The 13,382-nt window shown below is 42.4% G+C and overlaps 1 protein-coding gene across 21 annotated transcripts in view; it reads left to right on the top strand.

Moving 5' to 3' along the window:
* Heph (polypyrimidine tract-binding protein 1 heph) overlaps nucleotides 1-13,382 on the top strand; it is a 478,446-nt gene that overhangs the window by 441,338 nt on the left and 23,726 nt on the right. For 15 of the 21 annotated variants that reach the window (XM_076444563.1, XM_076444562.1, XM_076444546.1 and 12 more), the window contains 2 exons: nucleotides 6,352-6,580; nucleotides 10,714-10,931. In XM_076444563.1, the coding sequence (XP_076300678.1) occupies nucleotides 6,352-6,580; nucleotides 10,714-10,931 (447 nt within the window). The remainder of the gene's footprint in view (nucleotides 1-6,351; nucleotides 6,581-10,713; nucleotides 10,932-13,382) is intronic. The other 6 variants (XM_076444565.1, XM_076444548.1, XM_076444556.1 and 3 more) reach the window with 5 other exon arrangements.

Here is a 13,382-nt window from a genome sequence, read left to right as displayed (position 1 = left end):
TTCTTGTCGACTGTTCCACCGAGGCGCGCAGTTGGACTCCGTCGAATTTTGTTTTGTTGACTCTCGCACAAAGCTTTTTGCGAGGAAAAAAATAGGTTATAATTTGTATAGATTCAGCGAGCTGCGAATTATTGCAGCGAAACACCGGGACGAGAAGTCAGTCGAACGCGATATTGGTCCTAAATTGCGACTACGTCGAAAATCATGCCGATTAAATGTCAATATCGAGCAATCACGGGTACAAAAGCCGTCCCTGATCAACAGTATTGGCGGAATTATAGCAGCGCACACCAAAACCCGATAAAATCAAGCCCTCTCGCGATACTAATCATCCGTGAGAAAAATTCATGTGACAGGTGAGCGTTGGAAGATTAAAAATTAATCCACGAATAAAGAACAGTGAATGTTATTGCTAGTTTGGCGAGAAAACACAATTTTTGAAGTCTATGATGTAGTTTTCGATGTAGTTCGATGCTATTTATCGCGTTTCCGTCGCGATTGAAAAGTGCTTTGATATTTTCCACCTGCCACGTGATTTCTCGATCAAAAGCGAGCAGGAAACGTAGAATAAAGTTTTCCCGTAGAACGCGTCTTATACCTTGGAAAACACGCTTCGAATCGTTTCTGTGCATGCACGGTTCTCAGCGTCGGCATAATGCGTTCGCCCTCATTCCCTCGTGGATCTTCGCCCGTAAAAACTTCATTTTACAATGTTGACTCGGCCCGGTCGCGAAGAAAGTTCTCTTAATAGCTCGGCAATGCTCTCTCGCTAATTTAATTAAAAACATTGTCGCTAAGAGTGTTTATCCAGGGCAGTTTCTTAAACGGATTATATTTTACACCGGTTGAAACGGGTTTTGTAAAATCGAGCTCGCCTGCCGGAAAAAGACTGGATTTTTCGCATATTTTTTGGATTTGCTTTCCCGTGGCGCCGGTGATCCTCTTAGATGGAACGACGTGGCTCTATCCGCGAGCACGATCGATCAAAGTTTATCGAGTCCCACAGTCAATCGAAGAAAAACGTTCTTCTGTATTATTCTGCGTTTCAGATAAGCTCCGGCTTTGTTCCCGCACGCTTTCGGTCACGCGGAACGAATCGTCAGGACCACCGTTTCGAGTACGATCATTTTATTTAACGTCCACCGGAAGCTGGCTAAATAATTTGACCAGAGATAAATATCTAGTTCCACTGAATTGTAAATTGTGTCGTAGAGCAGTTTGTCCGGTGACAAAATTATTAGCGAATTATTCTACGTTGAAAAAGAAATATGGAACAATGAGGGTTTTTGTGTCCCGGCCTCGGTTTCCAAGTTAGGCGAGGGCCCGTGGGATTCACGGCACAGCAGATTTTACAAGCCGTCCGATTATTTACACTCCCCTTTGTGAAGCCTCTATCCAGTTCGTTTACATTATTATTCCTCGATGTAAATGCCACCCCCTCGGATCGTACCGCCGCGCATTAAATTAATATTTACGCCGGGCGCGTAAAAAAAGCACGGGCAAACTCAAACAACTGCAATTACAGCGTGATCGCCGGAAGACTGTGTTCACTACGAATGGCCAGCGGATTTTTTATTCTTACGGCGGCTGTTTTACAACTTCGGGTAAGGAAGTTTCTCGGTTCCCTAAATTTCTAAGTTTAAGAAGCTGGTTTATCACCCCGCGGCTCGTTAACTTTACTCGCGGAGATTTCGTTCCGCTGCAGCCGGCAAATGAGCCGCTAATCCTGACGCGATGATGCTGCTAGAATTGGGTCCACTTTTTTTCCGGAAGAGGTCAAAAAATGGGTTTATGCACACGCTGAAGGGGGTAGTGTGGGACTGAGGGAAACAGGTGGTCGGTTCCCCCACTGCCCACCAAAAATCAATCCTCTCCAGGGACGGCGATTAAAATTTAGACAACAATTCGCATTAAATGTGTTTTGACTGGTTGACAGGTAAAAATGTATAAATGACAAACAAAATTGCACTTTGTATATCAAGAATTAGTATAATCGTAAATTATGTACATAAGATTTAATCATCCTAATCGTTTTTCATTACTAGACTGCGGATTTTTATGCATTTATGAAGAAATTGACCGGATGAAATGTAAAACAGTGAAAGATTAGAAAAATCCAAGAATATTGTTATGATCTTTTCAATGTAAAAAATCTATTAAGGGATGAAGTGAATTTTTATTTGACTCCTGCTGCCCAAAATATTTTTATTTTGCATAAAGATCCGCAGTCTATTCATTACTAGAAGTTGTAAAATCGCATTTTCAAAATCCGTACAAAAGAAACAAAGTTTACCCTCGTATGAGCAAACAGGCGTCCCTATTGGAAGTTGGGTTTCATAAATTTATAAAGATAAATGTATCAGCAACACGTCAGAAAAGGAATTTTGGTGGCACGACGTGGAACTTTTAACTTATGTCTACGTTTCTGTAATACGAGCATCAAGTTTTATCTCAAGTTTCATTTATTATCCAACCCTACAATTACAAACTCCTAGGAGGAAGTTCATTTCTGAGGTTTCGGCCGTGTTTTCGGGATTTGGTACCACTGTGCACCGGCACAAAGTTCCTAACCTTACGTACGGCCGCTATAACGCGAAAGGTTCGGGCAACAACCGGGTTTTCCACGCAGCCGGTAAAAGAGAGCGCGCCAACGGATGATATGAAATAATGCGGACGTTTTGCGGGTCGGATTCGCAAAAACGTTCGGCCGGTTCTTGCTGGCCGGTGAGAAACGGTTCCGTCGGGTCGCTTTGTGGTCGTGTTCCCGTGACTTCCGTTAAATTGCGAAATCGCATTCGCGAGTCCGCCGGCAGAAACGAACCGACAAAGGCTTTTTTCTGGCCGGAGGATGGGTGCGCCGAGTCGCGAATCGGCCTCCGGGTTCGGCGAGGAGGGGCGGAAGAGTGGCGAGAGGGGTTTGAGCCCGCGAAAAGGAAAAAAAACGGATTTTCGCTCGATTTGAGGGCAACAGGAGGAGAATAAGGGGTCGGCGGGGGAGGGCGGTTGGATGCGTGGTAAACAATCGATGCAGGAAGGGTAGAAACTCGGCCGCGGTAATCGAATTTCTTCGGTCGTTCGAGAGCGGACGAACGAGTTATCTGCGCTGCCGGCGAATTCGATTACAGCAGGAAAATTCGAATCCGCGCCGCGTTTTATTAGCCGGCGTGCTCCGCGCCGCTAGACGGCTGCGAAAATTCGCGAAATTTCTCGGTAGCCGGAAATCACGTTTCGCGCGGGAGGGGGGGGGAGGTGGGACCAACACGGTGTCTCGGTGTTCAGCTGGAACTTTTGATTCGATATCCTCTACACGAGCTCGCTGACGAAACCGATTTCCATAAAGATCAGCGAAATCTCGGACTCGACCACCGGTAACTCGGGAGTCATACCCTAACCGAATCTACTTGACAATAATCGAGATTTTTCATTTAGAGATTTTTCTCGTGCAAGTTTGAACGAGACTGTAAAGCAAGCATGTCAAACACCGCGGCCTGGCGACAAGTAGTGTGCGGCCCGACCAAACACTCCAAATTCACCCTTTTGCAAATCGAATGTAACCTTTTGCAAATCAATTTCACCCATTAAGAATACTTAAAATTAATTATTTATTTATTTCGATCAAATTATATATTTATTTAGCCACACGTGACTAGTGTCATTACTGCGAGGAAAGACTCAATACTAAATACGCTTCAATAAATATGTACTTTCATTTCTAAACTTTATTAATCAGAAAATGGCTACAATGAAGGTACATATCTACACACAGTTTTCGCACATTACAAAGCTAATGAATTCGTAATTACTTTTAAATAAGTATTTGGTGTATATATTATATTTGCAGTAAATAAAATTTTGAATTTCTTAACAATTAATTTATATTTGATCTGATTTTTTTTTACAAAAACTTACTTAAAAATATTTTATTTGTAGAAGGTTGAATTTGGATTTGCAAAAGGGTGAAATTAATTTGCAGAAGGGTGAAATTTAGTTGAAAAAGGGTGAAATTGAATTACAGAAAGGTGAAATTGACTTGCAGGGGGGTGAATTTGTAGTGCATACCTGTACAACTAGAATTAATCGAAATGCAGTGTGATTCCGTATTGAAACAAAAATATATAGATGTTGTAATTCCACATTTTTACAATTATTTATTTGTCGACAGATTTCCCGATATGTTATGTGTAATTAGACGTATTTTAGTTATGTTCGGTAGCACATATATGTGCGAACTACTATTTTCAACATTAAAAATTAATAACACTGCGGTAAAGTCAAGACGATCAGATCAGCGTGTGCAATCAATTCCAAAAATAATTACAGTTCAACAAATTCAACCAAATTTTTTGAAAATTCGATTACTGCAAAACATTGCCAGGTTTCTTAGTTTTATTTCTTTCTAAACTAGAAGAAAAAACAATTTTTGTACATATGTTATTTTGTATATAATAAAAAAATGTGTTTCCGTTTTATTTCGAGTCTGTTTTTTTCTATTGCGGCGCTCGAATCAATCTATAATATTTAACGAGGCCCCCGGCGGTAAAAGAGTTTGACATGCCTGCTATGAAGGATGAATATTTCCGAAAGATTGATTATTATCTATAGTGAAAAATCGATTAACGCCAGTTAACAGTTAAGTGGCGGTAGTATCAGAATTTGTAACTTTCGCACAGGGTAAATTGAAATTGTTAATGAAATTGGGGAGATTGTTGGAACGGGAAGTTTTTGAGGAAAATTTCCGGGCATAGAGGATAGGGAAACGCTGTGTCCAGCAACTTGGAGCGTTCCGCGAAGTTCCTTTATTCGATTTCGAATTTAATCCCGGCTGACTTTCCCCCCGAACTTTCATCCGAGTCGGTATCCCGGCCAGGGCGAACTGTTTATTAATTCCCGTTAATTTCGGGGCCGAAAGAATTCCCCGGGAAACGTAATTATTAACGTTCGCTTTGCAGAAAGCGTCCGGTTGACTAATTGGTTACGCGGGGACTAGGGAACCGCTGAGACCGAAATAATTTTAAACTGATTACGCGCGGCCGTAAGAGAATTCGGGCTTGAAAATTCATTTAAAAAATCCGTTGTAAACGCGGCCGGACCGCCCGGAACGCAATATCCTTCCACGGTCTTTTTCTCTTCTGTTCTATTTTTTCATCTATTTCTGTCATTTTTCCTGTCGTTCTCATCAGTCCGGTGAAACGACACGCGATTAAATTATTGAAATTAAATTATTTTAATAACGCGGCCAGGCGGCTTGGACGAACCGCGACCAGCTAAATAGTTTGCAGTGTTCGGCGAGATTAAATCTAACAAACAGCTTCGCGGTTATTTTTCATTCTGCTCGTACGCTTGCTTTCGGAGTTTGTTAAAATGTATGATCGAAGGTGTGGGATATTCCGTATTACGGCGGGCTCGCCTTATTTTCATCGTACCGCCAACACCGGTAACCTGATCCCTCATCTCCTGATGCCAGGAAGGGTAACGCAGAGGCAACGTAGGGTAGTCTTAACCCTCGAGTTACGCCACGGGCCACCTGTACGCAACCGGTCCGGTAATTATGTATGAAATTCATTAGCCCGTGTAAATGGCCGGCAGAGAGATACAGCGAAACGTGTAGTCCGGTCGCAGGCGCACGTGCATGCTTCAACAATGCACGGTCAGCGGTGCATACGCAGGTCAAACACATGGCTAGGTTTGCTTGGACATGCTCCAGGCTATGTGTACATGTACCTATTCATACGCAGTCTTGAACCTGCATACACAATTAGACCGCCTCTTTCCAGCCTAACTGCCTCGTTGCGACTGCGTCACGCGTGCTGCGACTCTTTCACAACAATTTGTCTTTTCGATTGCCACATTACACCCCTCGCCTTACAATATCTGCAATATCTGACTCGTGATGAAGATTCCGAACAGATTCTAATAAAAATGTATTTGCGAATAAAATTTCCTATAACCGAAATAAAATTCTATTTTCGTTTCGTTTTTCTCCTTCTTTAAGAAATTACGATCTCCAAAAATGTTTTAATCGTTGAAACTAAGTAAAATAAATCGTAGGGTAAGAGGTTCACTTTTAATCACTTCAAATTTTAATTTCGATAATTTCGAGCATAAACAAAGGTGTGGAGTAATTTCATTGAACAGAGGTTTGTTTACGTTGGAGTCGTATAAAGTTCCATGTAAAGCGAAGGTTCGTTCTGACGTTCAGTACGGCGACCCAGAGGATCGCGAACCCAATTCCTTTTCAATTTTCTTCCACAGCTACCGGATGCAGGAAAATTGCATTGCGCAAGTGCCAACTGGTTTGATGTGTTATTGAAAATTTGCGAATTAACGTCGTTTGGTGCTTGTCCTTTACAGTCGCTGGAGGGCCAGAACATCTACAATTCCTGCTGCACGCTGCGCATCGACTACAGCAAGATGCAGAACCTGAATGTGAAATACAATAACGACAAGTCGAGGGACTACACCAACCCCACGCTGCCGACCGGTGACGCGAATTTGGACGCTGCATCGCTTGCACTTGGAGGTGAGCTTCTTTCACAGTTGCTGATGGCTGCTGGGTCACAGCCACGCGCTAGAATACCCGGTGAGTAGCTATGATTCGCACAGATCGATTAAATTTCATTCTGATTCAATGAAAAGTCAGTCTTGCTGCAACACTATCTCTCTCTCTCTCTCTTTCTCTCTCTCTCTTCCGCCAACAGAAAACGTTTCAGAGTTATTGTTACTTTTGACCAATCCTCGGAGAGGTATACAATTAAATTGACGGATGGAGTTCGAGGCTCGAAGATAGGATGTCTTTTGGAATTTTTTTTCACGAACGTAGTGAGCCTAGAAGTTTAAACTTTTAAGGGTTTAATTATCGATATACGAGGGCCACATGCAGAATATTTTCGAAAACGTTTCAGAGTTATAATCATTTCTGAGCATCCCCTAAAGAGGATCCCCTCCGAGATTCAAAGATAGAGAGTGTCTTTTGGAATTTTTTTTTCACGAACGTAGTGAGCCTAGAAGTTTGAAGTTTCAAGGGTTTAATTATCGATACATGAGGGCCATGCAGAATATTTATAATGGAAAAATAACGATCGCGTCGCCGGTGGAAAATTTTTCTATGAAACTCTCCGGAGAACGGCCAACTAATTTGACAATTCCCGCAGAATCTCGGCCTTTGTGCAGCAACTTCCGGCGTCTTTGTAACTCCTCCCCGCCATTCATCGGCCGGACGACGGGCGTCGTTAAGATAAAATTTAATTAACACCTGAACTAGGTGGACCCCGACAATAATAGCGCGCGGTGTACAATAACGAAGAAGCAACTGTCTCGAACGAGGCGAAGTATCTATGAAATTAAATTCCCCCGGACAAGTTAGTAACCGGGCCGGCGAGTTTAGCAGGAACTTTCCAGAACGTGGCTGTTTTTTTCATTATGAAAATTGAATTCCGTCGGATTTTCATCATCCGTGCGCCGTTATCCCGCGCGTTTCCATTACTCCGCTCGCATCAGCCCGCGGGGCTGCTCGGTTCGCTTTTTAAAACATTCCCCCTTTTATTTTGCTTATCTTTTTCTCTGCCGTCTCCACCCACGCTCGTCGTCGTCGAAGAAGAAAAGCGGGAATGTGTTTTTCGTTAGCGCGGCGTGTGTCTACTTTTAATCACAGCCACGGTCGCGATCTAAGAACGGTTCCTCGTTTGATCTTCCGTTTGATCTTGGACTCGCGGCAAACTAGGCCTTTGTCGCTCGTGAGATTCAAGAGAGAGAGAGTCGAATTTAATAAACCAACAAAAATCTCGACTATCCCACGCGAAAAACACCTTCGCAATTTTTTTTCTCAGAACCTACTGCAGCTATCGATCGGAAATTTTGAATAGAGACATTTCTACAGCCCTGTCTACATGTGAACGTTTCCGCACTCGAACCCTCGACATAAATGTCATAAATGATGCTGCCGATACGGCTGTGGGACGAATTCCCAAAAAGCCTTTCACCGAAATATGCGTCGACCTTAACGGTACACGCACACCAAATTTCAACTCGATCGGTCCATCGGTTATTGACAAAAAAATACATATGTGACCGAAAACCTGATTTCACAGGAAACGATCTCTGTGTGATCGTCGGTCCCGGATCGATTGCTTTTGCCGGAGCGGTTTGTTAAAATTTAATAAACGGCGCGTCTTTCGTTCGCGGAAATGTTAACTATTCGACCGCCGATAATGGATTTTCTATTTCGACGGAAAAATAAGCGGCGGGCGTGGGGGGGGGGGGTGGTGCGGTGAACGAACGGGAACGCGTGTAGGAAAATTTACAAACAATTCCGGGCGCAGCGGACGGGAACGGATTACGGAATCGAGTAAAATGCACCATTAAATTTTACATGGTGCCTCGGCATTCCGCGCGATGTTTTCACGAAGTCAGTGACCACCGGTGCGAATCGATGGGGGCGCCCCTCTCGCCCCCAGGCCGGGCGAATCGATCGATCAATTAGCCGTGCGATTTCCCAGCGTTCAGTCCATTAGAATTAATTATATTAATAGCAATACCCGACCCGTTTCTGTCATTCGAACGTTATGATAAATTGTTATTTCGTGACTGCGCCGAGAGAGTGAAAGAGAGAGAGAGAGAGAGAGAGAGAGAGAGAGAGAGAGAGAGAGAGAGAGATCTCCGGCCTCGCCGCCATGTCTCCCTGCTTCCAATTTGCCGGTCGTTTTCAGCTCCATTTTCGAGCGGGATCGAATTGCGTGCGGTCAGACGGTATTATTTCCTCGGGTAAATTAATTAATTGCGCTGCAACGGGAGAACACGGATACAACGCCGATCGATGCGACCGAATGTTTCGACTTTCCCGCCGTGGACCGCCTTCCACCACCCGCGAGTCCTTATTTACCAACGTTTTATATTTATCTTGACCCCCGGGAGCTGATCGTTCGTCTCCGTCCCTGTCTCGTTACACCGTGTGTAATTGTTTCGCGAATTGTTACCATTGCCCTCTGCGGTCGAACTGGTTTTCTGCGAAGCAACCGTTCGTCGTTCGAACATCATGTTGCTCAATTAGCTGTCCACTAACTCTGAAATGTTGTGCTCCTTTCATTATCTGACCTATTGAATCAGTGAATTGATCGATGTAGATACAGTCTGATCGGAAACGGGAAATTCGTCGAGAAATAGCGGTGGCCTATATCGGGCTCGAGGCTGCGAAAGCCCATGCCGAATGGCCTTGAAGTTTCAACTCCACGAAATACAGCTTCACAGTACTGTCTCGACTCGATCGATTAGCTTGATCTCTTCGATTCGTTCTGATGTTGAATACCTCGATTCTAGAACGGAAGTTCGGAATGCGAAATTCTCTGCTCGAGGCTGCGAAAGCCCACAGTGGACGACCTTGACATGAAAATGTACGAATCATAGCTACTCAAAATTTTTATAGCTTCTTTGCGACTAATGACAGCATGGCAAGCCCATGGACTACAAATTTTGTGTCCCACGGTGGTTCTGAAATGTGCTCTCTCACCGTGGGACAGATTGATTTATGTGATTTTTGTGCTGTAGTAGATGAATAGGACAGTTCGTGGCCTATAGTCTGTGTCTTGTCTGTGATATGTCCTGTATATTTTGCTATAAAATCACGCTTGCTAGATCAGAGCGCAGGAGTTCTCAGTACCATGGGCTTTCGCCACGATACAAATTGATTTCCTCGATTTATCGCTACATTAGCTAATTAAAGTAATTCAGCTTTATAATTCAGCCCATATTGCGTGTATATTTTGCAACCGTGCTTAGTAGAGTAATGTGCAGTGGTTATCGATACCATGGGCTTTCGCCAACGAAAAAGATTATATAATTTTGTCGACGCAACCCGCCTTGTATATTGTCCTGGCGATTGTCACAGAGGTGGGCATTATTTGACGAAGAAAATATTTGAAATACTATTTAATGTTTTAGATTTTATTTTGCTTCAAGAAAATAGTATTTTAAATGGGATATTGAATTTCGGAAATGAAATATTTTTATTTTAACAAACTGAACCTCAATATAAAATATTTCTATTTGAACAATTTGATCCACGTAATAAAATATTTCTATTTTAACACAATCTGAAACACGAAATCAAATTTTTCACTTTTTGCATTGTTATAATACTCTGAGAAACCGCATAAATGCATAAAAGTATTGAATTCGGACTATTATTTTCAGCAATAATATTTAAAATTGAAATTGAAAATAGACAAAACACAAATATTTTTAAAATATTATTTTCAAAAAAATTATTGCCTCAAATAAATTATGTTATTCTAAAAAATTACTGCATCAAAAATACTGCATTTAATGCATTTAAAATACAATTTTCCCCAGCTCTGGATTGCCATTTGTTAAAAACAAAATGTACAGGCGTTCCCGACGAAAAAATTATATAATTTTTGCTGTGTTACCTGAGTAAAATGATTGAGCCTACAGGCTGCGTGTATTTTGCTGTCAATTGTGATTTGCAGAAAAATGTACAGGTGTGTTCACAACGAAACAAAGCCGCAGTTTGTGTTTTTGCTGCAGTAGCTAAAAGATAATTCAACCCGTAGAATTTTCTGTACATTTTGCTGCAAGCTGCGCTCGGTAGGCCAGTGTAAACAAAATTACCAGGCCAGACTGTACATGTTAAGATAGTATTCACCTCACTGAACAAAGGCTGACAAACGATTCTAACGACATCTTGTAAATTTCCTGAAGTAGAGTCCATTGCAGGGGCACCGGGTGTGCTGCCCACGCCCTTTGCAGCCATGCACGGTCTACCCTCGCCCTTGGCGGGTCCCTACAATGGGGTTCCACCCGCTGGAGGCCTGGCTGGACTCGGTGGTTTTCCTCTCGGCGCCGCAGGTCTTGGAGTGCGTGTGCCAACCAATGCACAAACCTCCGCCGTGCTGCTCGTCAGTAACCTGAACGAAGAGGTAAGTGCTGCCCGACGGACATTCGCCTGATTCGCTACGAAATTAGTGCCTCGATTACACGGGCGTCCGAGATCGAAGCACGAAGAGAGTACTCGTGTTATATGCGAGACTACGTTGCCCGGCAATCAAGAAAATTCCTGTTTCCGAGGATGGTCAACTTCTGGCCAGAGTTGGACAGTAATTAATTACATCTTCAATTACATGTGCAAAAGTGGACTATAATTACAATAAGAAAACGGTTAAATCGTCCAAAATATAAAAATTAGTGGTTTAAAAGAACAATTACACTGAAGTAATTGTTAGACTCGATTACAATTACTGTAATCGTGTTAAGTAATTGCAATTGCCAATTACAATTACATGTAATTGTAATTTTATTTCTGCTGTTTCAAGTAATTTTAATGCGATTACAAGTAATTGTAACTGGCAGTTGAGTAAAAAAAAACGTAATTAGATACCTACTCAATGGAAATGTCTGAAAAGAACAAAGAAAAAGCATATGTTACATATTATCCGACTCCAAGTTTGAAATGAGGGTCATTTTGAAAAGTAATGGTAATCGTTTTTGTGAAATATCAAATAATTAGCTACAAATAAATATTTAATGAATAATAAATATTACCTAACATATGCTTTTTGTTCGTTCTTTGTAGACATTCCAATTGAGTAGGTATCCAATTAATGTTGTAATTGCAACTACCAATTACAATTACTTGTAATTGCAGAAATAAAATTATAATTACAGTGATTCATCAAGTAATTGCAATTACAATCAAGTAATTGTATTTCTGCAATTTCAAATTACAGTAATTGGTAAGTAATTGTAATTGTAATTTTTTTATTTTGGAAATCTCTTATGAGATTTATTACAAATTTGTAATTGTAATTGAGATTACATTTTGCCCAACTCTGCTCCTGACACGATCATTAAATTTTCAAAAATGTCTACACGATTGCATAATACAATTATTTTTCAAAAGTTAGCTACGTCACACAATGTACGAAGGTCAAACAGAATTTTTCTGACTAGTTGTTGACTAGTTGTCAACTATCGGTGGTTTCACCTTGTTCAATTTTGATTTTCGAATTGTCGAGAGAAAATCTCGTCGAGTCTCGCATAGCGAAAGGCTTCCTTCGTGGCTTTCTATTCATCCACCGGAGGGTGCAGGACGTCGATGTGGATCGATATACTCGAGATCGACGAACCGTGCATCCTCCAGGCTAATTTTCATTCAACGCCGAGAGAAATGGTTCGGCGAGATCATTTTACAGAAAACAGTCTGCAGCGGTAAGTTCCAAGTGTCCCAGGTGTACCGTCATGTTTGAATCATCGTCACAACCCTCGATTAATAAAAATTGATCGTGGTGCGACGTTTATTTAAGCATTCGGCCATTTCTCTCGGCGTCTGCCTATGTACACGATACTGGCTTAGGTACGTACGTATGCAACGAAAGTCGCACAACTACTACGATACGTTTACAACGTAGTGCTACGTAGGCAACCCTTGCAGTCTCTCTCCATCCCGCGACTCGAGCTTCCTTTGCCGCACAGTCCTCGATACTCTGGTCGTATATTTTCAACACTGTCTGATAGACAGTAATCTGTAATCACCTTAGGAACAATCGTAAAGACTATCAATTTGTTCGTTTTCTAGTGTCGGAACCAATGGTATCGAGCGAATGTTGTCTTTGGCAATCAGGGATCTCGTAGTCTCGATGCGTATGCCACCCTTCTTACGTCACGAGCCCTTTATATCTTATCAACGACCCTCTAAACCACTCATTCTCGAAACACACATATAGAAATCGTTCCGAACGTCACCATTCTCTGTCCTGAACGAGCTGTAGCGTTGTTGGCTACGGTTCCACTTCCCAAGAGGTGTCTTTCGTTCACGAAAACAGCAATGTTCCTTACAGATCATTTGTTCGAGATGGATAAATTTTTCTGATTGCATTTAGCTTCGTTAGAAAGCCCGAACCTAGCCTTGAACCTGAATCTACTCGTACCTAACAAAACCCTGTGTCTACTCAGGTCTAGGTTAGGTAAGGTTATCTACTCACGCGTAACGAAGATCAAAATCTAGTTAAACCTTGCGGTCGGACAGCTGAAGACGAAAGGCACCTCCTAAGAAAACTGTGTGTCGACGCAGTGTCACCAGATCAGGGGAATCGACCCGAATCGAGGGGAAAGAGTTTCCCCCTCTCTGCCAATACGTGTTAGTCACGTGACCGGGCAATAGTCACGTGGGGAACAGTGTCGTGGAGGGGGAAGGGCAGAGTGGGAGACAGGTGTTGATCTGGCGACTCTGCGTCGACGTCACACTTCGCAGCTGCAACTATTGTCACTACTGTACTATAACTATGTGTACTACTATCGTTGCGCCGCGCGCACAAGCTTCCGACCAGTGTCTTCTTTCCTCTGGCGAACAGACCGACTATACCTATATATAT

This window comes from Lasioglossum baleicum, chromosome 20, assembly GCF_051020765.1.
Source record: "Lasioglossum baleicum chromosome 20, iyLasBale1, whole genome shotgun sequence".
Classification (NCBI taxonomy): Eukaryota; Metazoa; Arthropoda; class Insecta; order Hymenoptera; family Halictidae; genus Lasioglossum; species Lasioglossum baleicum.
Note: the sequence above shows the minus strand (reverse complement) of the source record. Positions and strands in the feature narration are given on the sequence as shown.